The following is a 22,136-nucleotide window of genomic DNA, read 5'->3' as shown; positions in this document are numbered from 1 at the left end:
CAACTGACAATGTGAAAAGATGTTCAACATCACCCATCCTCGGGGGAACGGGCGTCAAAACCACCATGAGATGTCACCTCACACCTGTCAGGGTGGCTAAAGTCAACAACAGGTGTTGGCCAGGATGTGGAGAAAGGGGACCCTTTTGCACTCTTGGTGGGAATGCAGACCGGTGCAGCCACTGCGGACAACAGTCTGGAGGTTCCTCAGAAACTTACAAATAGAACTAACCCTACGACCCAGCAATTGCACTACTAGGCATTTGCCTAAAGAACACAAAAACACGAATTCAAAGGGGTACGTGCACCCTGATGTTTACAGCAGCATTATCTACAATAACCAAATTATGGAAGCAGCCCAAGTGTCCCTTGACTGATGAGCGGATAAAGAAGAGGTGGTATGTATGTACAATGGAACTTTACTCAGCCATTAAAAAGAATGAAATCTTGCCATCTGCAGCAACGTGGACAGAACTCGAGTGTATTATGCTAAGTGAACTAAGTCAGCCAGAGAGAGCAAATACCATATGATTTCACTCATGTGGAATTTAAGAAACAAATGAGCAAGTAACAAGATTTAAAAAAGAAACAGAGAGGTAAACCAGGAAACAGCCTCAACTGTAGACAACACACTGATGGTGTGTGGGAGGTGCAGGGGCGGGGGTGAAACAGGGAATGGGGATTGAGGGGTGCACTCCGGATGAAGAAGTAAAAGAAAATAATTCAAAAATAAAAATAAAAGCGATAGGGGCGCCTGGGTGGCTCAGCTGGTTAAGCATCCAACCTCAGCTTAGGTCATGATCTCATGGTTCATGAGTCCAAGCCCCACATCGGGCTCTCTGCTGTCAGCTCAGAACCTGCTTCAGATCCTCTCTCTCTCCCTCTCTCTCTCTCTCTCCCTCCCTCCCCTGCTTGCTCATGCACTCTCTCCCTCAAAAAAAATAAACACCAAAAAATAAACATTGTCTATATATAACAAAAGTTGTAACTTGGACTTCATCAAAACTAAACATACCTGCTCTTCTAAGGATACTGTTCAGAGAATGAAAAAGTGAACCACAGTTTGGCAGAAAATATTAGCAAATTACAAGTCTGGTAAAGAACATACCCAAACTACAGAGAGAACTTTGAAAACTCAATTAGAAAACAAATAACCCAGTGTATTCAGAGAGAGAATCCCAAGCAGGCTCCACACTGTCAGCACAGAGCCCAGTGCAGGACTCCACCCCAAGAACCGAGAGATCACCAACTGACCCAAAATCAAGAGCCGGCCACTCAACCGACTGAGCCCCCCCCCCCGGGCTGGGCGCCCCAGCCGTCCTATCGAATGGCGTCTTCACGCCAGAATCGCAGAAAGACCTTCTCACACAAGAGGAATCAGCACCTGCTTTCAGGGGCCTTCCGGAGAAACGGCCAGGCTGGGTCAGAACGCTCGCCCCACCGGTGGGGAACATGGCAGCAGCTCGCACACAGACAAAACGAACTCACTGGCGATTAGGCTGTGACATTTGAGAGGCGATATCGTAGACCTTCAGGCCTCGGTCCCTCTGCTCCACTGGCCACCAGAAGCTCCTCCCACCCCTAGGCCGCACCCCAGCGCCTCTCCCCTCCCTCTGCATCAGCCCTCCCCTCTGCAGGGCCTTTCTGTCCCCCCCCCCCCCCTCGAGCCCACTCTCCTGTCCCCAGACCCTGAAGGGCTGGCTCGCTCTGTCTTCTGCTCCGACGCTCAGGCCGCTGTACCCCACGGACCACGCCCACCCAACTCCTTGCCGGCCTGCCCTCCCCTAGCCAGGGTCCTGAGCGACTCTGGCCCCCTCCGGCCCCCAGCCTCCAGCTGCTGAGGCCGTGGCAGCCACTGTGCGTGTCCACCAGGGAAGCCCTGCCCCACTCTGCCCCTCCTGCACCACCCGGTGGCGGCTCCTTGCAGGGCAGGGCCAGATGGAGGGCTGCAGCCCTGCCTAGGTCTTATCAGAACGACAGCCGACAGCCGGGGGGGCGCCTGGGTGGCTCAGCCGGTTAAGCGGCCGACTTGGGCTCAGGTCACGATCTTGCTGTCCGTGAGTTCGAGCCCCACGTCAGGCTCTGTGCTGACAGCTCGGAGCCTGGAGCCTGTTTAGGATTCTGTGTCTCTCTCTCTCTCTCTGACCCTCCCCTGTTCATGCTCTGTCTCTCCCTGTCTCAAAAAATTAAAAAAAAAAAAAAAAAAAAAAAACGTTAAAAAAAAACGACAGCCAAAAAACGACAGCCGGTGGCCCAGGAGAGGGAGGGACCAGATTCCCCGGCACCCCAGCTCTCCCCTGGCCCCCACGGGCTGCCCAGCCAGCCCTCTCATCTGGTCCAGGAGAGGGAGGGACCAGATTCCCCGGCACCCCAGCTCTCCCCTGGCCCCCACGGGCTGCCCAGCCAGCCCTCTCATCTGGACTCCCTTCTCTTCCAGAATCAGAGGGAGTGACCATGAGCGCTGTGATGACCGTACCTCCCAACGAGGAGCAGACGGAGATCTCGCTGGGAGAGGTCAGCCGGGCCCGCTGGCTCCCAGCCCCCCTTCCTGAGCCTCCCCTGCCCACCCCGCCCGCAGGGTGGCCCAGGGTGGCCCTTCCACTCGACTGGTCTGGACTCATAGCCTCTGCACAGTTTGCACTGTCAGTCAGCCTGCGGCCACCCCCGTCCCCCTGGGGCCAGGCAGGACTGGAGCAGCAGACCTCATGTCCTGGGTGCAGGGCACTGGGTCCCACTCCGAGAAGACACGAGCGGGGCCTCCCAGGCTAGAGCATGGTGTGCATGTGTGCGTGCGTGTGTGTGTGTGTGCGTGCGTGCGCGCCCGTGTGCAAGGGCCCCGGGGCATCGAGAGAGCAAGTACACACACGGGCAGGAAACATGCCGGGAGGGGTTCAACTGTGTTGCTGGGCGGTAAGTCCTCGAAGGGCAGGGCCAGGCCACCCAGGGACACTCCCCCACACGGTGATGCTGCCTGCGGTGAGGACATGGGGAGGCGCCGTGACAGAAACGGGAAGCCTGGCTGTGTCTGCGGCAACTGTCTTCGCCTGCAGGTGGCAGAGGGGGAGATTGGCCCCTTCAGCTCCATCAAAGTGCCGGTCATCTTCACGCCCATCATCCCAGGAGCGGTCTACACCAAGTTCAAGGTCGTGTTTAAGAATCAGCAGTGTCCCACGGTGAGTACCCAGCCCGGGCGCCAGGGTCCCTGCCGCTCGCACTCCCCCCGCCTGGACAGCCAGCTGGTGGCACAGATGGCCGGCACCGCGGCGCGCGCGAACGTGCACGTGCTCCCACACCCGTGCGCGCACACGGAGCCCTTGCTCTCCACCGCTAGAAGCGCCTTGCCTGGTTTCCAAGTGGTTAACATTTTTACTCGTTAGTTTTTATTATTTATTTACTTACACGTTTATTAAATTTTTTCAGAGAACGTGATCTGCATACTTTTTTATTTTGTTTTCATTTTTATTTTTTAAATTTTTATTCATTTTTGAGACAGAGTCAGAGAGGGGGCAGAGGGAGGGAGACACAGAATCCGAAGCAGGCTCCAGGCTCTGAGCTGTCAGCACACAGCCCGACGTGGGGCTCGAACCCACGAACGTGAGATCATGACCTGAGCCCAAGGCAGATCTAACCCCAAGGCGCCCGAATTAGTTGTTCGTCGTAACCGAAGGCAAGACTGAGATTGTAGATGTGACGCCAGCACCTGTCTAAGGGCCGCCAGCGGATTCAGGAGTTAGCTCGTTCCCCTCGGTTCCACCCTCAGTGCCTTCCGGGCGCTCGCTCCCAACAGACGGCCACTGCCGCTGCGTCCTCGTCCCCGTCCAGCTGTGTTCCCGCCCGGCAGCCGGCCCCCTGCATGACCTCCCGGGTCCAGTGACCGTGCCCAGGCCCCGCCAGCTCCGCTGGGGCTTGTGTCTGCCCACACTGCCCGCGTCCCCTGACACCGTCCTTCTTGCCGGCCCCCCTGACGTCTTCAGTCCCCGCTGGGAGAGCCCAGCGCCCTGGCACAGCCTGGCAGGAAGTTGTTTCGCTCGGTCCCTCTTACTTCAGGCTAATTGTGTTACTTAGGGGGCCGTTGGCTCTCTCGCGGTTCTCTCGTCCACCCTGGCATGAGCACGTTGTTATTTATTCCATTTCCCCCTTTATCTGGAAATTCCACTTTCCATTCCACGAAGGGCCCCCAAATCCCATGAGACTTTCTCTTCTCGGGTGGAGGGGCCCTCAGAGCCAGATGCTCGCCCTCACGTGCTGAAGACCAGACCACGGTGCAGCTTGGACCCTTTTATTTACCCCTTTCCTGGCCCTCAGCTACTCAGGTCAGCTAAGATTTCTTCCCATGGCGCCCATGGCCTCGGGGGCTCCTCCCTGACACCCACCACCCGCCGCCAGGATGACGGCCACCTCTGCTCAGGGGTGACCATTTGATGACGTGTCCGCCATCACCGCATTCTCCTCATCTCCCTTCTCCTCGTTAGGTGTCTCTGCTCTGGAGAATGAGTCGTCAGGGCTCAGGGATTTGAGACGGCAATGCCCATTTATAACAGGAAGCCCCAGGCTTAGGGAAAACCCCGTCACCATACTGCACAGGCACCTCCAAACTCAACACTGCTCCAAGGCATCCACAGTACCCATGGTATCCCGCAACACTCCACAGGCCCCACAGCGACCCCACAGGACCCACAGTGACCCCCAGGACCCCACAACACTTCACAGGACCCGCAGCGACCCCACAGGACCCCACAACACTCCACAGGCCCCACAGCGACCCCACAGGACCCCACAACACTCCACAGGACCCACAGCGACCCCACAGGACCCCACAACACTCCACAGGACCCACAGTGACCCCACAAAACTCCACAACACTCCACAGGACCCACAGCGACCCCACAGGACCCCACAACACTCCACAGGACCCACAGCAATCCCACAAAACTCCACAACACTCCACAGGACTCACAGCGACCCCACAGGACCCCACAACACTCCACAGGACCCACAGTGGCCCTGCAGTGACCCTACAGGACCCACAACACCCCAGAGTGACCCCATAGGACCCATAGTGACCCCACAGGACCCCACAGTGACCCCATAACATCCCCACTGGACCCACAGTGACCCCACAGGACCCACAGTATTTCACAGTGACCCTGCAGGACCCCACACCGCCCCTACAGAGGTGACAGGAGGGAACAAAGTCTAGAACTTGGTGACCAAAAGCTCTTAAAGAAGCCGGCCCGACAGGGGCTGTGACCTTGGGTCGCGGTGGCCCTGCTGGGTAATCTGGGCAGCAGACACCCTGGCTGCTCTCCCTCCCTCTGGCCTCCCGCCAGCAGGAGTGAGGCGTGCACGGTCCCCACGCCGTCATCCTCCCCAGCTGAGAAAGGGCCTGCATCCCGAGCCCCGCTGCCCATCTCCAAGGTGGGCCTCCCCCCTGGCGGTCCACAGACGCTGCCCACTGTCTCCAGCGAGGACAGCCCCAGTGAGGGTGGCTCTCCTTTCACAGGCCTGTGCGAGGCTCTGTCACTGAGCCTGGCTGGACTGCCGTGCGGGGACTCCCACTGCGGTCAGCCCGCATCGTGAGCCCTCTGGGACGTCCCTCATCTGTCCTCCAAGTCTCTGTCTTTCCTCCACCTGGCCTGTCCCGTGTCACCCTCCACCTCACCTGGCTGCTGACTCGGGTGCTCACAGGCATCGCCCTCCTCCTAACGGTTATCTGACGGCGCAGTCAGGCTCCCGGGCCTCATGACCCTCTGCAGGGGTGGCTCCAGGCCATGAATCAGCCCGGCCACTTGCTAGGCACTCAGCCGCTCCCCCTACCTCGGAGCGATGCTACCTGCTTCCGCCCGAGTCCCCTCCTGCCCCCCGGCAGCCCATCTCTCCAGTGGGTGCCGTCTTTGTTCCCCACGTTCTTCTTGTCTCTGGCGCCGGAGACCCTGTGGCCTCTGGCCTGCTCGCTGATGTATTCTAAGTGTCACAAGTCCTGGGCTCCGTAGCCCCCACCCCATCCTGTGGGCAGGTGGCCCCATCTCAGGCTGGGGGTCCTGGAGGAAGGCATGTGGAGTCCTCAGCTCACCACCATAGCAGCAGGACAGGACCTGCCCTGCCAGGGCCCTGCCCAGCCCGAGGGACACATGCTGTCCCTGCAGGACACCCACAGACCCCCCCAACCTCCCCAGACCCAGGACTCAGTTTGGCCGGAGGAGCCGGCAGCCGGGAAGGGGAGAGAAGTGGTTCCCACTGCTCCTCGTCCCTCGAGACCTCTGAGCCTCCTTTCTGTGTTGACTGCGACCGTTTTATGAAGTGTCCATCCCATCGTGTGATGCAATATTCTGTGATAAAAGAGGTGTTTTTTAAACAGCTAAAAATGTTGATAATTACGAAGCTATGTGATGGGCACATGACAATCCATTATACCGTTCTTTTTTTAACGTTTCTTCACTTATTTTTTTGGGGGAGAGAGAGTATGTGTGTGTGAGCTGGGCGGGGGGGCGGGCAGAGAGAGAGAGGGAGAGAGAGAAACCCCAGCAGGCTCCTTGCTGTCAGCACAGAGCCTGATGCAGGGCTCAGACCCACGAACAGTGAGATCGTGACCTGAGCCGAAATCAAGAGTCAGACCCTTAAGCAACTGAGCCACCCAGGCGCCCCACCATTCTATCTTTTTATGTTTGAAGATTAGGATAATAAAAAGGATTGTTTAAATGATCTGATATGAAAACAGCCACAGAACTCCAAAACATAGTTGGTGTAAGTATGAAGTTCCCAGCACTCGTAAGACTTGTAAAAAGCCTCGGCTGGGCTGTGTTGGCATTCTCTGTCATTGCCTGCTTTGCGGACAAAAGCGTGTCCTAACATCACACCTTCAAACTTAGTTATATTTCAGAGTCACAGGCGTTGCTATCGACGTGCCCGTGTGGGTGCCAAAGCCCAGCGTAGACTTGAAGATCTGCATGTACGACCGGCTGTATCAGGACTCCGTCCTCGTCCACACACGGTGAGCCCGGCAGGCAGGGGAGCCCGGGACCCCGGGACCCCTCCACGCCCAGGCCCTTGGCCCCTCGTGGACACAGACAGGAGAGTGGGGAGCCCAGCCAGGAAAGGAAATGTGGACCGAGGCCTGAGGAAGGAAACGTGTTTTCAAAGGCGTCCAGACCGGAGCAGTCAATTCTAAATACTTTTTACCAAAGTACAACTTAGGGGGAGAAAAGAAGGCAAATGCCATGGTTAGCGCTCAGTGGGCGCTCATTCCCCAGACCGCCTGGTGCCGGCACCTGCTGACACCAGGCCCACCGGGCGTAGCCCGGCCCTGCTTCCAGCCGCAGAACAGCCTCGTAGGGGTGGAAGTCCTGCAGACTTCCTCTGTGACCGTCCTTCCGCATAGGGGACTTGCCTGTCTCAGCTTCAGGACCACAAATGTCAGGGGCCTCGAGAGGGGCTCCAGTGGATTTGTTTGGGGAACAAGGGCTGGCCAGCCTCTGCCAGTCAGTTTATCTCAGGGTGCAAGGTGCAGCCACTTTCTGGGGGAGGGCAGGGAAAGAGGAGGGGGCAGCACTCGGTCTGTGGGGTAAAGGAAGACCCCAGCTGCATATGCAGGGCGCGTGTGTGTGACAGAGTTGGCCAGGTGACTTGGTTTGGTAGAGACTCGAAGGGAGGCAGGGGCGTGGGGAGCCTCATGGCAGAAAACAGGAAGGTTCCAGCTGAGCCCAGATGGGGGTGGGGCTCCCGGAGGCACTAACCAGAAGCAGGTGACTGTGTGTTTGGGGGCGCACGCGGCTTCCTCCGGCTGCTCTGGAGTCGGAGGCGGACAAAACCTAGAGAAGCCACAAGGCCTGGTCATCCTGGGGCCTGTGGGGCCCAGCCCCCCCCAGAACCTTGGCCTGGGCAGGAGGCAGGCAGAGCTCCAGGTGGGTGGGGGTCCACCTCTGCCCCCACACCCCTCCAGGTCCTTGCACCAGGTGCCTGCCCGGCAGAGGTCTTCCCAATAAAGTCTCAGGTTTCTGAGAACCGCCTGGAGACATACTTCGGTGGCAGTGTTTCTGTTTGTAAGAATTCCGCAGCAACTTCTTCCTCGGCATGTCTCTGGAGGCCAGGGGAACAAAAAAAAAGGAACTATTGGGACCCCATCAGGATAAAAGCTTCTGCCAGCGAAGGAAACAATCAGCAAAACTAAAAGACAGCCTACAGGGGCACCTGGGTGGCTCGGTCGGTTAAGCGTCCGACTTCGGCTCAGGTCATGATCTCATGGTCCGTGAGTTTGAGCCCCGTGTAGGGCTCTGTGCTGACTGCTCAGAGCCCGGAGCCTGTTTCAGATTCTGTGTCTCCCTCTCTCTCTGCCCCTCCCCTATTCACGCTCTGTCTCTCTCTGTCTCAAAAATAAACGTTAAAAAAATTAAAAAAATAAATAAAATAAAGGCCTACAGAACGGGAGAAGATATTTGCCAACGACAGATAAAGGGTTGGTATCCAAAAATCTAAAGAAATTATCAAACTCAACACCCAAAAAACAAATAATCCAGTGAAGAAATGGGCAAAAAACATGAATAGACACTTCTCCAAAGAAGATATCCAGATGGCCAACCGGCACATGAAAAAATGCTCAACATCACTCATCACCAGGGAAATACAAATCAAAACCACAATTGGTGAGATACCACCTCACACCTGTCAGAAAGGCTAACATTAACAACTCAGGCAACAACAGATGTTGGCGAGGATGTGGAGAAACGGGAACCCTCTTGCACTGTTGGTGGGAATGCGAACTGGTGCAGCCACTCTGGAAAATAATTAAAATAGAACCACCTTACGACCCAGCAATTGCACTACTAGGCATTTACCCAAGGGACACAGGTGTGCTGCTTCGAAGGGACACATGCACCCCAATGCTTATAGCAGCACGATCAACAACAGCCAAAGTATGGAAAGAGCCCAAATGTCCATCGACGGATGAATGGATAAAGAAGATGTGGGATATACATGCAATGGAGTATGACTCAGCCATCAAAAAGAATGAAATCTTGCCATTTGCAACTACGTGGATGGAACTGGAGGGTGTTCTGCTAAGTGAAATTACTCAGAGAAAGACAAAAATCATATGACTTCACTCATATGAGGACCTTCAGAGACAAAACAGATGAACATAAGGAAAGGGAAACAAAAGTAATATAAAAACAGGGAGGGGGACAAAACATAAGAGACTCATAAATATGGAGAACAAACTGAGGGTTACTGAAGGGGTTGTGGGAGGGGGGTGGGCTCAATGGGGGAGGGGCATCAAGGAATCTACTCCTGAAATCACTGTTGCACTATATGCTAACTAACTTGGATGTAAATTAAAAAAATAAATTTAAAAAAATTTCGGAGATGCAAAATAAAAAAAAGTTCCTCATCAGGAGATCTGCCCCTTAGCAAGCGAGCTGTGAAAACCCACTCGCCCTCTGCCTTGTGAGGGCAGGCACCGTGCATCTGTGGGATGTCTGGCCCGTGAGAAGTGTGTCTGTCCCGCGGGACCAGACGCACAGCGTCTGTTTGACGTCCTTCCGTGTCCCGCAGGTCGAAAGCGGCCCTGCGTCTGAAGTTTGAAGTGTGCAAGGAGCTGAGGGGCCACATGGAGCTCCTGCCGGAGACGGGCTACATCCAGGCCCAGTCCTCCTACACCGTGCAGCTCAAGTTCCTGCCGCGGTGAGCGCCCGGAGGCCGCGGGGCTGGGCGGCTGGGGGAGCACATCTCCTGGCTCTTCGATTTCTTGCATTGCCTACCATCTGTAGCTCCTGTGTGACCTAAAACACACTCACAGGTCAGCTCTACGGTCGTCCTCCAAATATAAAGGAGAAAAGTACTTTTGAGCGCATCCTATCTCTTTCAGACACTCCCTCCCAGAAGACGCAGGGAAGTATTTCGACAAGGAAAGCAGAGTCCTGGAGGCCCCAATGACAATCCGGGTGGCTGACCAGGTCTGCATGGGACACTTCCCAGGAATGCTGGACACTCGTGGGGACCCGAGCGCCTCCCCCAAAAGGCAGGGCCCTGGCGGGTTCCGATGACCTGACCCGCAGCTCTGTCTCCCACCCCGGCTGCTGCTGCACAGTGGAGACGAGGAGGGGGTTGTGGATCAGAGGGAGAGACCTGAGGGCTGTGCAGGGCCAGCGGGGCGTCCCCCTGGCACCTGAGCCCACACGTGCCCGGGTGCACACGCCGAGTTTGCTCACGGCCGCACGTGCACACTCACAGTGCACACGCGCGCGCGCTCATTCCCTCCCGCGCCCCGCCCACCTGAGGCTTCTCCCCTCTTCTTTGGCACCTGCTTCCGTGCCCTCCCGAGTCAGGCACCACAGGCAAGTGGCCGAGACAGAGAGTCTCGTGTCTGGGAAAGGGCACACCGTCGGCTGCCAGGTGGACACAATGCTTGTGCCCTCCTTGTCGGTGGAAACATTCGCAGAGACGGATGGGCAGTGACCGGCGCCCACTCGCCCTTTGCGCTTCAGATCAAGCCGGTGGGGTTTACGGTACACGCAGTGGTCACCACCTCGGACCTGGAGCTCAGCCCCTCGGCAGTGGACTTTGGCCACTGCACCGTGTACGAGGCCGTCAGAACCCAAGTCAGCCTCTGCAACCTCTCCCTCCTGCCCCAGGGTTTTGGGTTCGTCGGGCTCCCCAAGGTGCCTCACTCGGTCGGGGAGGGGCACAGGGCGCGGGGACAGAGTCGGGAAGCTCTGGGGACGTACCGGGGCAGCTGCCACCCCAGGGTCCGGGCACCCAGCACCAGGTGGCCTCACCCCTCCCCAGGCCCCACGCCCACGCCAAGAGCCTCGGCCTGGCATCTCCCCCTGCCCGTCCCTCTCCTCATCCCCACTGCCCGCACCACCGCCTCACCTCACCTCTCTCTGTTCCAGCCTCTCCCTCCCTCTCTGGCCCGCTGCCCTGCCAGGACTCGGAACTCCCCTCCCTCCCTTCCTTCCAGAACTCCTGCCTGCCTGGCCCTGCAGGGCAGCCAGGATGGGGCTCAGATCAGGCTGCCCCCCCCACCCCACCCACCCTCCACTTACATGCATGCAGACACACGTATGCATGCACGAACATCACACTCACAGGGGTGTGCTCACGTACACCCACACGCTCACACATGCACATAGACGTGCTCGCATATACCCGTGATCACACGTGTGGTGACAGACATGCTCCAGACATGCCGACACTCACGTACACACGAACGCGCTGACAAACACCCATGAGCTGGTCTACGGTCGCTCCTCCACACACAGACATGCTTACACATGCCCGGACAGACAGACACTCACATCCTCGCAGACACAGTTACACACCCAGGTGCACACACATGCGCTCACACCCCTGCCACGCGTGTCCACGCAGCCCCCGCGATAAGCCCCAGATCACCGTGTTCTCACTTCGGCGTCGACGGTTTTCCATCCGCCAGTTTGTGGACGTCCAGCCCAGTGACGGGTTCGGGACAATCCTGCCGCTGGAAACGCTGCAACTTGACGTGATCTTCCAGCCCACCAAGGCCAAGGAGTACAACTTCGAGCTCGTCTGCAAGTCGGAGATCAACCGGTGAGCCTGGCGGGCGAGGGGCGCGCAGAGGGCCCCGTTCGGCAGGTTCAGCTGGCTCCGTCCTCCAGCGCTGGCGGCCGGGTTGACCGCGGGGCTGGGCTGAGACACCGCTGGCCGCAGGGACTTCGGACCCAGGCACAGGCTCCTGGGATCCGGAGCCTCGCACGCCGGGCCAGCTCGCCCATCTGTGTGCATGCGTGCGCGCGTGCCTGTGTGTGTGTGTGAGTACGTGTGCATGAGAGCATGGGAGCACACACGTGTGGACGTGTGTGCATTGTGTGTGGATGCACGTGTGCGAGTGTGTGTGGTGTGTAGATTGCCTCTCTGCACTCAGGAGGACCTGGACGTGGGCCCCACTTGTGCTGACATGCTGTGTGATGGGAACAGACCCTGGACCTCCCTGAGCCTCCCGTTGCCACCCTGACAGATGGGACGGAGGAAGTGGTAGGGAGAGAAATCGAACAGGATGCAGACCGGGTGGTCTGGGACGAGGGGCCGGTTCCTGTTGCTGCCCAAGACTGTCAGTCCCCAGTGAGGAACGTCCTCGCTGTCCTGTGCGGGTGTCCAGCCGGGCGCTGGGCCACCTCCCCACAGAGCCGTGCCGCCCACCCGCCTCTAACCCTGACTCTTCTCCTGCCCCCACCTGCGTGCCAGCCTGTCTGGTCCTGCCTGGGGGGCCTGGGCGGCCCCGGGTGGGGTCGGGCTGGCCAGGGCCCACGGGCCAAACCCTCTTCTGGTCCCGGGCACGTGACCGTGGGCAGGAGCAGTGGCCACCTGGGATCTGACAGACTCGCGGGGGAGCAGGGATGAGTCCACGGGTGGGAAGAGTTGAGGGGGTGAAGTGCAGAGTTTGTGTATGTACCGAGTCCTGCCCTTCATCCCCAACAACAACCCAACGTCTCTCCGCCCACGAGGATTTGTTTTGACATTTAGAGCCTGTGGTCACACGACACAAAAAAGTACATTTCAATATTTCAACATATGAGCAACACTACCATCACAGAGCAGTGTCGACATCAGCCTTTAAGGCATTAAAATATGCGTAATTAGGATGAAATCCAACGAGGAGAGCGTAGTAGCAATCAGGGTTCGAAGATCTGGAGTGTAAACATTCCACCAGCTAAAGTAACAAATATCTGTTCTTTTTTTTTATTTTTATTTATTTTTTTATTTTTTTTTAATTTCTTTTTTTCAACGTTTATTTATTTTTGGGACAGAGAGAGACAGAGCATGAACGGGGGAGGGGCAGAGAGAGAGGGAGACACAGAATCGGAAACAGGCTCCAGGCTCTGAGCCATCAGCCCAGAGCCTGACGCGGGGCTCGAACTCACAGACCGCGAGATCGTGACCTGGCTGAAGTCGGACGCTTAACCGACTGCGCCACCCAGGCGCCCCAATTAATACACTATCTTATTTTATTCATATTCCAGTCTGATCACACGTGGTCCAAGAACACTCGCCCACAAACAAACACACCCACACCACAGAGGTGTGTGGACTACCTGTCTTTGTTTGAGACAGGTAATGACAGAAATGAACTCACTAGGGTTTATAGATTCCTGTGCTCGTATTTAAAGAGCAGTTTATCAGTTTTATTGTTTTAATGTTTATTTTTGAGAGAGACCGAGACAGAAACAGAGAGAGAGACAGAACGTGAGCAGCGGAGGGGCAGAGAGAGAGGCGGACACAGAATCCTAAGCGGCTCCAGGCTCCGAGCTGTCAGCACAGAGCCCAACGTGGGGCTCGGACTCACGAACCGTGCAATCACAGCCTGAACCACCCAGGCGCCCCTATCCGTTTTATTTTTAAGTGTCAATGAGTGTCTAACAAAAATAAGCCAGAAATCCCCTCCTCAGCAAATTGGGATGAAATTTTTAACTGTCCACTTTTTTGGCTTCTGTGCAGGGGTCTGTGGTATTTTCAAAAGATAGTAAAATTCGTCAATAAGATAGCAAAACCTGAGCCACCGTCTCCGTTGGAGGCCACCTCCCACAGCACCCGGCCCCACGGCCAGCACCGCCTCTGAGCCGCCCACACCTGCTCTTCCAGGTGCTTCAAGCTGTCGTGCCGAGCCGTGGGCGTCCGCCCGCCCCTGGGGCTGTCCCACTACCAGGTCAAGTTTGCAGCCACGTCCCTGTACCACACATCCGTGGCCACGCTGTACGTCATCAACTCTCACGTGAGCATGAGCTCACTGACTCACTCCGCTCCCCGAGTCGGCTCCGAGGACGTCTCTCCCGTGGGGCCCACGACCTTCGAGTTCCTGCCGCCCCCCGACTCGCCCATCACCATCTCGCCCTTGGTGGGGACCGTGCTGCCAGGAAAGGCAGGTGTGGGCCCCCCAGGTGGGCCGGGTGGGGACGGGGGAGGCCTGGCCCGGCCCCAGAGGCAGGGGCACCCGCGGGCAGCTGACCCCGCAAGCACCTGCCTGGGGGCTCTGGCAGTTGGGACTGAGGGCACACAGACCCCTGGACCTCCCAGCAGCTGGGCACAGAGGGCCTGGTCACCAGAAGGGCAGGGTGTCCGTCCACTCCATTGAGAAGGGCTCTCCTGCCTCTGCTCTGCCCGACAGAGCTAGGGGGCCTGGAGGCAGTGGTTCCCCTCAGCCAGTCCCAGGGCCACCCCAGCCTCCTGGGGCTTGGGGTGGCTGCCACAAGGGCCAAGTAAGGAGGGGCATGTGAAGGATGCTGGGGACCCCTGACCCTGGCAGGTTTCAATGAGTGTGGTTCTTTAAAATGCGTTTCTTTAAATTTAGCCAATACTGCCTAAGTATGGGTCCCCAAAAGGGGTGTTGCAGTTGGCTTCTGTGCTCCCTCCCCTCCTCTCCCTCCCTCTTTCCTTTATTCTCTCCCCCCAACCCATGCCACCTGCTCTGCCGTATGGTGTCCCGAGCACGGGGACACCTAGGATGAGCTTCCATGGGGCCCGGGGCTGCCCCGCAGCTGCACCAGCCACAGAGACAGGTTAGGGTGGACAGCTGAACACGGTTTCCTTTCTCACTTGGCCTCGTGAGCTGTGGGCAGGGTCTCCGTCGCCGGCCCCCCCACCCTACATGGTAAGAGTGGACTGGATGATCAGGCACTGGAACCTACCCAAGCCCCCAGGGGCAGTGCTCGGGGAGCACCTCCCTGGAAAGGGCCTTCACGAGCTGAAACCCCACAGGAGTGTCAGCGAGCCTGACCTGGGGGCACCCAGGGGAGGGGCACAGCGGGAGCTGAGGAGGGCGGGGCACCGGAGGGAGCCAGCTCCGCCCTCCGGGCTCCGGGCTCCGGTCTCCTCTCTCTGCAGAGGTGCCTGGTCCAGGTGGCCTTCCGGCCCGTGCTCCCCACCAAGCTGATCCTCCAGGAAGCCCTCCAGACCCTGACCAAAGAAGCGGAGGTCAAGTCGGTACGTGGGGACATGGAGGAGAAGGGTGTGGGCCACAGGCTGGGGGGCTGAGGCTTCCTGCACAAAGGCTTTCAGCCGAACACCAGCACCACTTGAGGCTCCGGGACCCGGGCCAGCTTGCCGGCAGCACTGCTGGGTCCCCAGAGGGCAGTTTCGGGAGGGCGAGCCACGGCAGGGCACGCTGATGGGCAGGTGTGGCTTCTTACAACCGGAAAGGAAAGCCCATGAAAACAGCCTCACACATGTAAACTTGAGGGGCGCCCGGGGGGCTCGGTGGGCTGAGCGTCCGACTTCGGCTCGGGTCGTGATCTCACGGTTCGTGGGTTCGAGCCCCGCGTCGGGCTCTGTGCTGACAGCATCCACCTGCTTCGGATCCTGGTTTGGATCCTCTGCCCACCCCTCCCACCCCTGGCTCTCTCTCAAATAAATAAACACACACAAAAATGTGAACTTGAAAGTATCAGCCCAGGGATAAACCCCACCAAGGGCCAGGCCCCGCTGCCCCAGCCAGCTCCAGAGAGGTTGCAGTACGTGGGCTCCTGCCAGGAGAGGGGGTCCCATGGACCCACAGAGCTGTGCAGTCACATGGCCTAGAGCGTGCCCGCCCACTGCTGCCCTGGGGACGCACACTCGTCCAGCGTTTCGTGCCACCTTGAGCTGCTCCAGCACACACGGGAAAGAAGCCCTTGCCTCCCTGCAGTGAGCGAGGGGAAGGGGCACCGGGAAGGAGGACCCCGGGTCCTGGGCAACCCTTTACCCCTCTTTTGCCTCAGTTCCCTCGTTGCTGAGGGCAAACACGAGTCGGTGCACAGGCCCACGGGGGTCTCTGCACTGGGAGCCTGTGTCTCCCTCTGGACACTCACCTGTCTCCGTTGCACCTGCAGTCAGTCTTCCTGATAGAGCCGCTTGGTGTGCGGGTCCCCATCCCCTTCGAACCCGTGCCCCTGGGGTTCCTGCAGGAGTCAGTCCGCCGGGGGCCACAGCTCCCCCTCATCGCCCCTGCTGGGCTGAGCAGGGCTGGCCTCCACCCCGCAGCCCTGCAAAGACACGGTCACCCAGAGGAAGGACCTAAGGAGACAGTCCTCCACGCTGCGGCTGCAGGGCCGGGACCACCTGCCCCGGGCCTCCACCACCCAGGCTGCCAAGCTGCAGAAACTGGACCTCAAGCCCAGGTAGGCCCAAGAGAAGGCCACACCTCCCTCCGGGCCCGTCTGATGAGACCCCACCCTGACCCCCATGGAGACTTTCCCCACAGACAGCCTGGAGCAGAGCTGTTTTGAACCATGTGACCGCAAGTCCAGGGCTGGGCCGGCTTGAGACACAGTTGAATCCGGGCACCGCCTCGAGGCCCCTCAAGCTCTGGCTTCCGAGGCATCTGCCCACCGCATTCTCCTGGGCCCGGTGCCCTGTGCACAGCCTCACGCCGCGGGCTGGGGGAGACCCTGCTGTCCCTGACCCCTGTATTCCCAGCTCAGCAACCCCAGCCTCCCCGGGTGCAGAGTGAGGCTGGGAGAGCTCTGACGGGCTCAAGTCACTTGCCCACCCTGGACCCTTGCCTGGGGCCCCAGGAACGCGGCCCTCCGGTTAGGTGCCTGATCGGCACCCTGGGGTAGGGAAGGGCCCCCCAGCAAGCAGGGAAGGGTGGGAAAGCCAGCTAGTCAGACATACCTGGGACGGCCACAGCCGGGCAGAGCCCCCGGGAAGCTGCCCCTTACCCCTCTGGCCCGGGGCCCGGGAGAGTGTGGCAGGGCCCCCCGGGGCTTCTGGGGACAGTGTGGGTACAGGGGCGTGAGTGTGCGCTGCTGCTTAATTCCAGTTCGGACGAGTACCAGGCTGCCCAGGCCACCCTGGCCAGATCTTTCCAGGGGAGGTTTGACAAGTTTGTGGTTCCCTGTGTCGTTGCCAGTGGTGACACTGAAGACAGGAAGGGGACGGAACCCCTGAGCTTCAGGTGCAGTGCGCTGGTGGGGGAGGGGGTGTCTTCCAGAAAGTGGCTGTCCGTCCTGTGCTACGAACCAGTTCTGGGGGCCCGGAGGGAAGGGCACGGAGGCTGAAGCGGGCAGGCGAGGGCGGGGTGCAGAGCACAGCGCCCTCAGCGCACCCTGCCCCACCCCCAGTCCCCACAATACCCTGTACCTGGAGCTGTGGTGTCCAGCCGTGGCACCGTCTCTCGTGGTGACCTCCGACAAAGGCAAAACCATCTTCAACTTCGGTGACATCGCTGTAGGTGAGCTCCAGTTGGGCCCAGCCCCCCCCCCGGCACACCCCCGCCCCGGGGGGCCCAGGCCTGGGTTCCCACCCCCCATCCCCGGGCCTCTGACTCCACCATCCTATTTCAGGACACCGTGGCATAAAAAAGGTCTCCATCCAGAACATCTCCCCCGAGGACCTCACCGTATCCTTGTCCACACCCAGCCCGGGAAGCTCGCGGGGACCCAGGTGGCTCGCGGGGGTGGGAGGGAGCAGCTGGGGCGGGGGGGGGGGGGGCTGCAGCCCTGCTCTTGCCACCTCTCCTTGACACCGGGCCCACAGGTGGAGTTCTCTGTGCTGAACCCCAGTGGCCCCTTCATCCTGCTGACCCCCATCAGCAAGCTGCCTGCAGGCGACACCCAGGTCCTGACACTGTCCTTCTCTCCCCGGGAGAGCATCTTGGTGAGTCCCGGGCCCACATGCTGCAGCCCGTGTGCTTGGGTCCCTGGAGGCAGTTGGTCCCCCACACCGCCCCCCCTCCCCCCTGCCGCCGGACCTCACCTCTGGCGGGCAAGCAGGAGGCGGCTAGGGAGCTCAGATCACTCTGCTCCAGTCTGCCCGGACCCAGCTGCTCCCAGAGCCCCAGCACACGCCTCTAACAGATGTCTGCTCCGTGCTAATGGACGTGGTCTTCTCAGGCCCAAGAAACACTGGACATCATCACCAAGAGAGACACGCTGTCTCTGACCCTCGTGGGCACTGGCGTGGCATCCACGATCACATGCTCCATTGAAGGGGACGTCCTCGACATGGGTTACGTGATTGCCGGAGAGTCTGTGTCCTCCAGCTTCAAGGTGAAACACGTCACGGGGGACCTGGTGCCTGCCCTGGCCTCCTAGGAGAGGGCTCCACCCTGGGAGGGGTCAGACCCGCCTTGGTAGGGGAGCTAGTGGAGGTGCAGGCCCCCCCCCCATCCAGCCCCTACCTCCAGCAGCTGCCGCCTCCACTGCCCAGTCCAGCAGGGGGAAGGCTGAGTGCCCCTCCCTCCACGCCTCACCAGCTCCGCTCTCAGTGCTCCCTGTCTTCCTGCCCCAGGGCCTTTGCAGGAGCCACCCCACCTGGGATGAGGAGGAGCTCAGCTCGGGCACTGCTGTGGAGGGTGGGGGTGGGGTTACAGACTTTCCTGGTGACGTGACACTGCCCTGTGGCCTCCCACCCCCTGTGGGAGGGCAGGCCTGGCTCCCCATGTCTCTCCAATGTCTGAGGGACTCACCAGCCTTGGGATCAAGCAGCCAACTGCTTCCTCCATCGGCTTAGGTCGGGACCTGGCACCGGGTCCAGGACAGGGATTCCCTGAAGTGTTTATCGAGGAGGGGCACTCTCAGAGACGGGGCGAGGGTGTTGGTTCAGCTGAAGGCCAGCCTGAGCCTGGCAGAGGGGGGCGCTGTGGAGCCCAAGGCGCACCACCACGGAGTTTCCCTCCCCGAGGCGCGTGGAGGGGGCTGGGCGCACCGGCCGGGAAAGGGGGGTAACGTGAGGCTGGGTGAGATGGACCAGCAGCCCAGGAAAGTGCCGGGAGCAAGGCGAAAATGGTTGGGCCGGAGGGTGACTGGACAGCCAGCAGGGCGTGACCCCCAGCGAGGGCGAGCTGAGACCCCCTTCGCAGTGACCCGCGCGCCGGCGGTGGACGGCAATGCGCTGAAGGTCCCTGTCCTCACAGCTGCAGAACAGGTCGGCGCTGCCCATCAGGTTCTCCATGAAGCTGGACAGCCTCTCCAGCTCCAGGAGGGGCAAAAGCCAGCAGCGGCTGCCGCAGTTCCTCGCCTTTCCGGCCCAGAGGACTGAAGTCGTGGGTGAGCTGGCGGGCGGGGGCGTGGGGCGGCTGCTGGGGAGGGCAGGTGCGAGCGGAGAGCGAGCCCTGGGGGCGGGGCAGGGGTGGGACTTGGGGCGGGGGGGGGGGCGCGGCCGGGTGGTGAGGTGGGCGAGGACGGGGCAGGGGTGGAGCTTGAGGCGGGGCGCGGCCTGGGTGGGGCGGGGGGCGGGGAAGGGGTGGAGCTTGAGCGGGAGGCAGGGGTGGGGCTCGGGGGGAGCGGGCAGGGGTGGAACTTGGGGCGAGGGGGCGCGGCCCGGGTGGGGTGGAGGGCGGGGCAGGGGTGGAGCTTGGGGTGGAGGGCGCGGCCTGGGTGGGGCGGGGACGGGGCAGGGGCGGGGCCCGGGTGGGGCGGAGGGCGGGGCAGGAGTGGTGGGGGAGGGGAGGGGGTGGAGCTTGGGGAGCGCGCGGCCCAGGGCAGGGGTGGTATGGGGGGCGGAACGGGGGTGGAGCTTGGGGAGGGGGGGCGCGGCCCGGGGGGGCGGGGACGGAGCAGGGGTGGAGCGCGCGGCGGGTGGGGGGGCGCTGCGGGCAGTGGATTGGTTGGGGGCCAGAGCGTCGGGCTGGGGAGGGGCGCTGCAGGCGGAGCAAGGGACCCGCACGTTGCCCACCTTCCCGCAGGCACCCAAAACCACAGCGGCCAGAGCGTGTTCAGCGTGATCCCCGTCGAGGGCGTCATAGACCCCGGCAAGACGCAGGACTTCACCGTGACCTTTAGCCCGGACCACGAGAGCCGTTACTTCTCCGACAGGCTGCAGGTGGTGCTCTTCGGAAAGGTGCGGCTCCGCGAGCCTCGGCTCGACCCCCCCTTCCCGCGTGTCCGGGGCCCTTCCGGCCTTCCCTGCCTGCCCCCCTTTGGAGACCCTGGCCCGTGCCTGAGGGCTCCACGCCGGGCTGGGTGTCGTCAAGTGGAGAGCCCACTGTCCCCGGTTCCACGGGCCCCCTTCCTCCTGGAGCCCCCCCGTCACGGGGACTTGGAACGAGACTGCTATGGTCCTTGTCGCCAGAAACTCTCCCACCAGATTCTTCTGAAGGGCGCGGCCCGTGAGCACATGATGTTCGTAGAGGGTGGAGACCCCCTGGACGTGCCTGTGGAGTCCCTGACCGTGATCCCCACCTGCGACCCTGAGCACAGAGAAGGTGTGTTCTCTGAGGTGTGGGAGCCCCCTCGTGGGGTGTGAGGACAGTAGGAGGAGCTGCCCGCCTGCACCCTTAGCCCTAGGAAGCCTGAAGGGTGGGGTGGGCATTCTGGCCCATCCCCCGGAGGGTGATTTCCTGAGGACCAGCTAACCCCTAGGCACCTCCCTCACGCCCCGGGTGGCACAGCCCCCCACACACTGGCCCCCAGCCGGGTCCTCTCTCTCCAGAAGCCGAGGAGCTGAAGCCCATCCTGGTGACCCTGGATTACGTCCAGTTGGACACAGACATGCCAGCCCCTCCTGCCACTCGAGAGCTGCAGGTGGGCTGCATCCGGACCACCCAGCTGTCTCCAAAGAAGGTGACCAGGTCCACCCGGCCCCTCTGCAGCGTCCCCTGCCCTGGGTAGCCTGGTCCCTCCTGGCCTTGCCCCTTGGTGGATGTGGGTGGGCAGCCTGCCGGTCAGGACTGAGAGGGCAGGTGGAGTCGGGCATCCTCGACCCCTGTCACACTGCTTTTTGGGCGCTGTGCCCGGCCTGCCGGCCTACCTGTAACTCCAGTGCCCTGCAGACCGTCGAGTTCAGCCTGGACGGCGCCGCATCTCTGCAGCACAAGGGCTTCACCATTGAGCCCTCCAGAGGCTTCGTGGAGCGTGGCCAGACCAAGACCATCAGCATCTCCTGGCTGCCACCTGCAGACTTTGACGTAGGTGCCACAGACTCTGGCCCGGGAGCGCTGGGAGGGATGATACCCCCGCCCCACCCAGGTTGGGGGCTGTTGGGCGGGCCCTGGGCAGGTGAGGTGGGCAGTCGACTGAGGGGCTCCTTCCTTCCTCCCCGCCCATTCCAGCTGGATCATCCACTCGTGGTGTCAGCCTTGCTGCAGCTCAAGGGGGATGTGAAGGAGACTTACAAGGTCTTCTTTGTAGCCCAGGTGGTGAGCGGCCCCTGAGGCCACAGGAGTCTCTCCACACACCTCCTGCTCTCTCTTGAAGCCCTCCTGTGGTCCGCAAACCAGGCCAAGCCACCCACAGGCCTGGGACCTGGGCATCCCCTGCTGGGCAAATTCAAACGTGCAGCCCTCTTCATGGCCCTATGGCCGGGGCACCCCAGCCCTGCAGGCATGGCTGCTTTCTGCTGACCTGGACCCAGCAAGTCTAGAGGCCAAGAGCACCCCTCCCTGGCCCCACTGAGAACAAGGCAACAAGGCCAGTCCTACCCACACGTACTTTTACCCTGAGCCCCTCAGAGCCCCCAGCCCCACCAGTACCCTCCTGCCCAGCCTTTAGAAGCCCTGGTGCGGGGAAGAGCTGCCCCCACAAGTCTGCCAATAAACCTTCTGAGCTGCTTCGTACAGGCCTGCAGTGTGGGATGCACACTGAATGAGAGATGGGGACAGAGCCCTGGGGAGGCAGCCCCGTGCCTTCTACCCCACCCAACCCCCACCATGCACACAGATCAGTCCATATGATGAACTCTGCCCCTCTGGAGGGTGGGTGCCTGGAGCATTGGGGGAACAGCTAGCAGGACAGGGTGCTGGGGGTAGCGGGCTGGAGTTGAGACAAGCCCAGACCTAGGAGGCCCATCGAGGAGGGAGAAGGGTACAGGCGGCTTCAAAGCCAGGGTGACCCCTTAGGCTTCTCTGCTGCTCCCAAGTTTCAGGTTCCCTGGTGACCCTAAGCAAGGAGGGACCAAATGTGGGGGACTCGTGCTCGTGTCCTCCTTCAGAGCTAGGCTGGGGTCCAGGGTGAGACCCAGAACATGAGTTTGGTTTTCCATTTTTCTGGAACGAGTCCAGGCTCAGCCTTCTGGGCTCCAACAGGTCCTTCAAGGTAGCAGCCCCCACAGGCCATACAATACTCTTTGGAGCTCAGAATGTACCCATACCCCAGCCCCTGCCTTCTGGAGAGTGCTGGTTGGACAGCGACCCCACAGAGCACATCCAGTCTGGCCCCCCATGCACAGCATGCGCAACCCACCAAGCCTAGTCTC

The 22,136-nt window shown here is 60.4% G+C and overlaps 1 protein-coding gene across 8 annotated transcripts in view; it reads left to right on the top strand.

Annotated features, from left to right (window-relative positions):
• The window catches only part of CFAP74 (cilia and flagella associated protein 74), a 66,044-nt gene extending 44,546 nt beyond the window's left edge, over positions 1–21,498 (top strand). For 5 of the 8 annotated variants that reach the window (XM_045475312.1, XM_045475309.1, XM_045475307.1 and 2 more), the window contains 20 exons: positions 2,437–2,513; positions 3,050–3,172; positions 6,869–6,990; positions 9,546–9,674; positions 9,859–9,946; positions 10,478–10,651; positions 11,428–11,561; positions 13,611–13,887; positions 14,850–14,948; positions 15,984–16,120; positions 16,922–17,175; positions 17,288–17,343; positions 17,481–17,600; positions 17,837–17,992; positions 18,859–18,991; positions 19,630–19,784; positions 20,016–20,148; positions 20,376–20,506; positions 20,716–20,850; positions 20,995–21,498. In XM_045475312.1, the coding sequence (XP_045331268.1) occupies positions 2,437–2,513; positions 3,050–3,172; positions 6,869–6,990; positions 9,546–9,674; positions 9,859–9,946; positions 10,478–10,651; positions 11,428–11,561; positions 13,611–13,887; positions 14,850–14,948; positions 15,984–16,120; positions 16,922–17,175; positions 17,288–17,343; positions 17,481–17,600; positions 17,837–17,992; positions 18,859–18,991; positions 19,630–19,784; positions 20,016–20,148; positions 20,376–20,506; positions 20,716–20,850; positions 20,995–21,096 (2,735 nt within the window). In that variant the 3' untranslated portion in view covers positions 21,097–21,498. Of the gene's footprint in view, positions 1–2,436; positions 2,514–3,049; positions 3,173–6,868; positions 6,991–9,545; positions 9,675–9,858; positions 9,947–10,477; positions 10,652–11,427; positions 11,562–13,610; positions 13,888–14,849; positions 14,949–15,983; positions 16,121–16,764; positions 16,900–16,921; positions 17,176–17,287; positions 17,344–17,480; positions 17,601–17,836; positions 17,993–18,858; positions 18,992–19,629; positions 19,785–20,015; positions 20,149–20,375; positions 20,507–20,715; positions 20,851–20,994 lie in introns of those variants that run through there. The other 3 variants (XM_045475311.1, XM_045475310.1, XM_045475313.1) reach the window with 2 other exon arrangements.
• Positions 21,499–22,136: the final 638 nt, after the last annotated feature.

Source organism: Leopardus geoffroyi, chromosome C1 (genome assembly GCF_018350155.1).
Source record: "Leopardus geoffroyi isolate Oge1 chromosome C1, O.geoffroyi_Oge1_pat1.0, whole genome shotgun sequence".
Taxonomy (NCBI): Eukaryota; Metazoa; Chordata; class Mammalia; order Carnivora; family Felidae; genus Leopardus; species Leopardus geoffroyi.
This window is presented reverse-complemented; position numbering and strand designations above follow the sequence as displayed.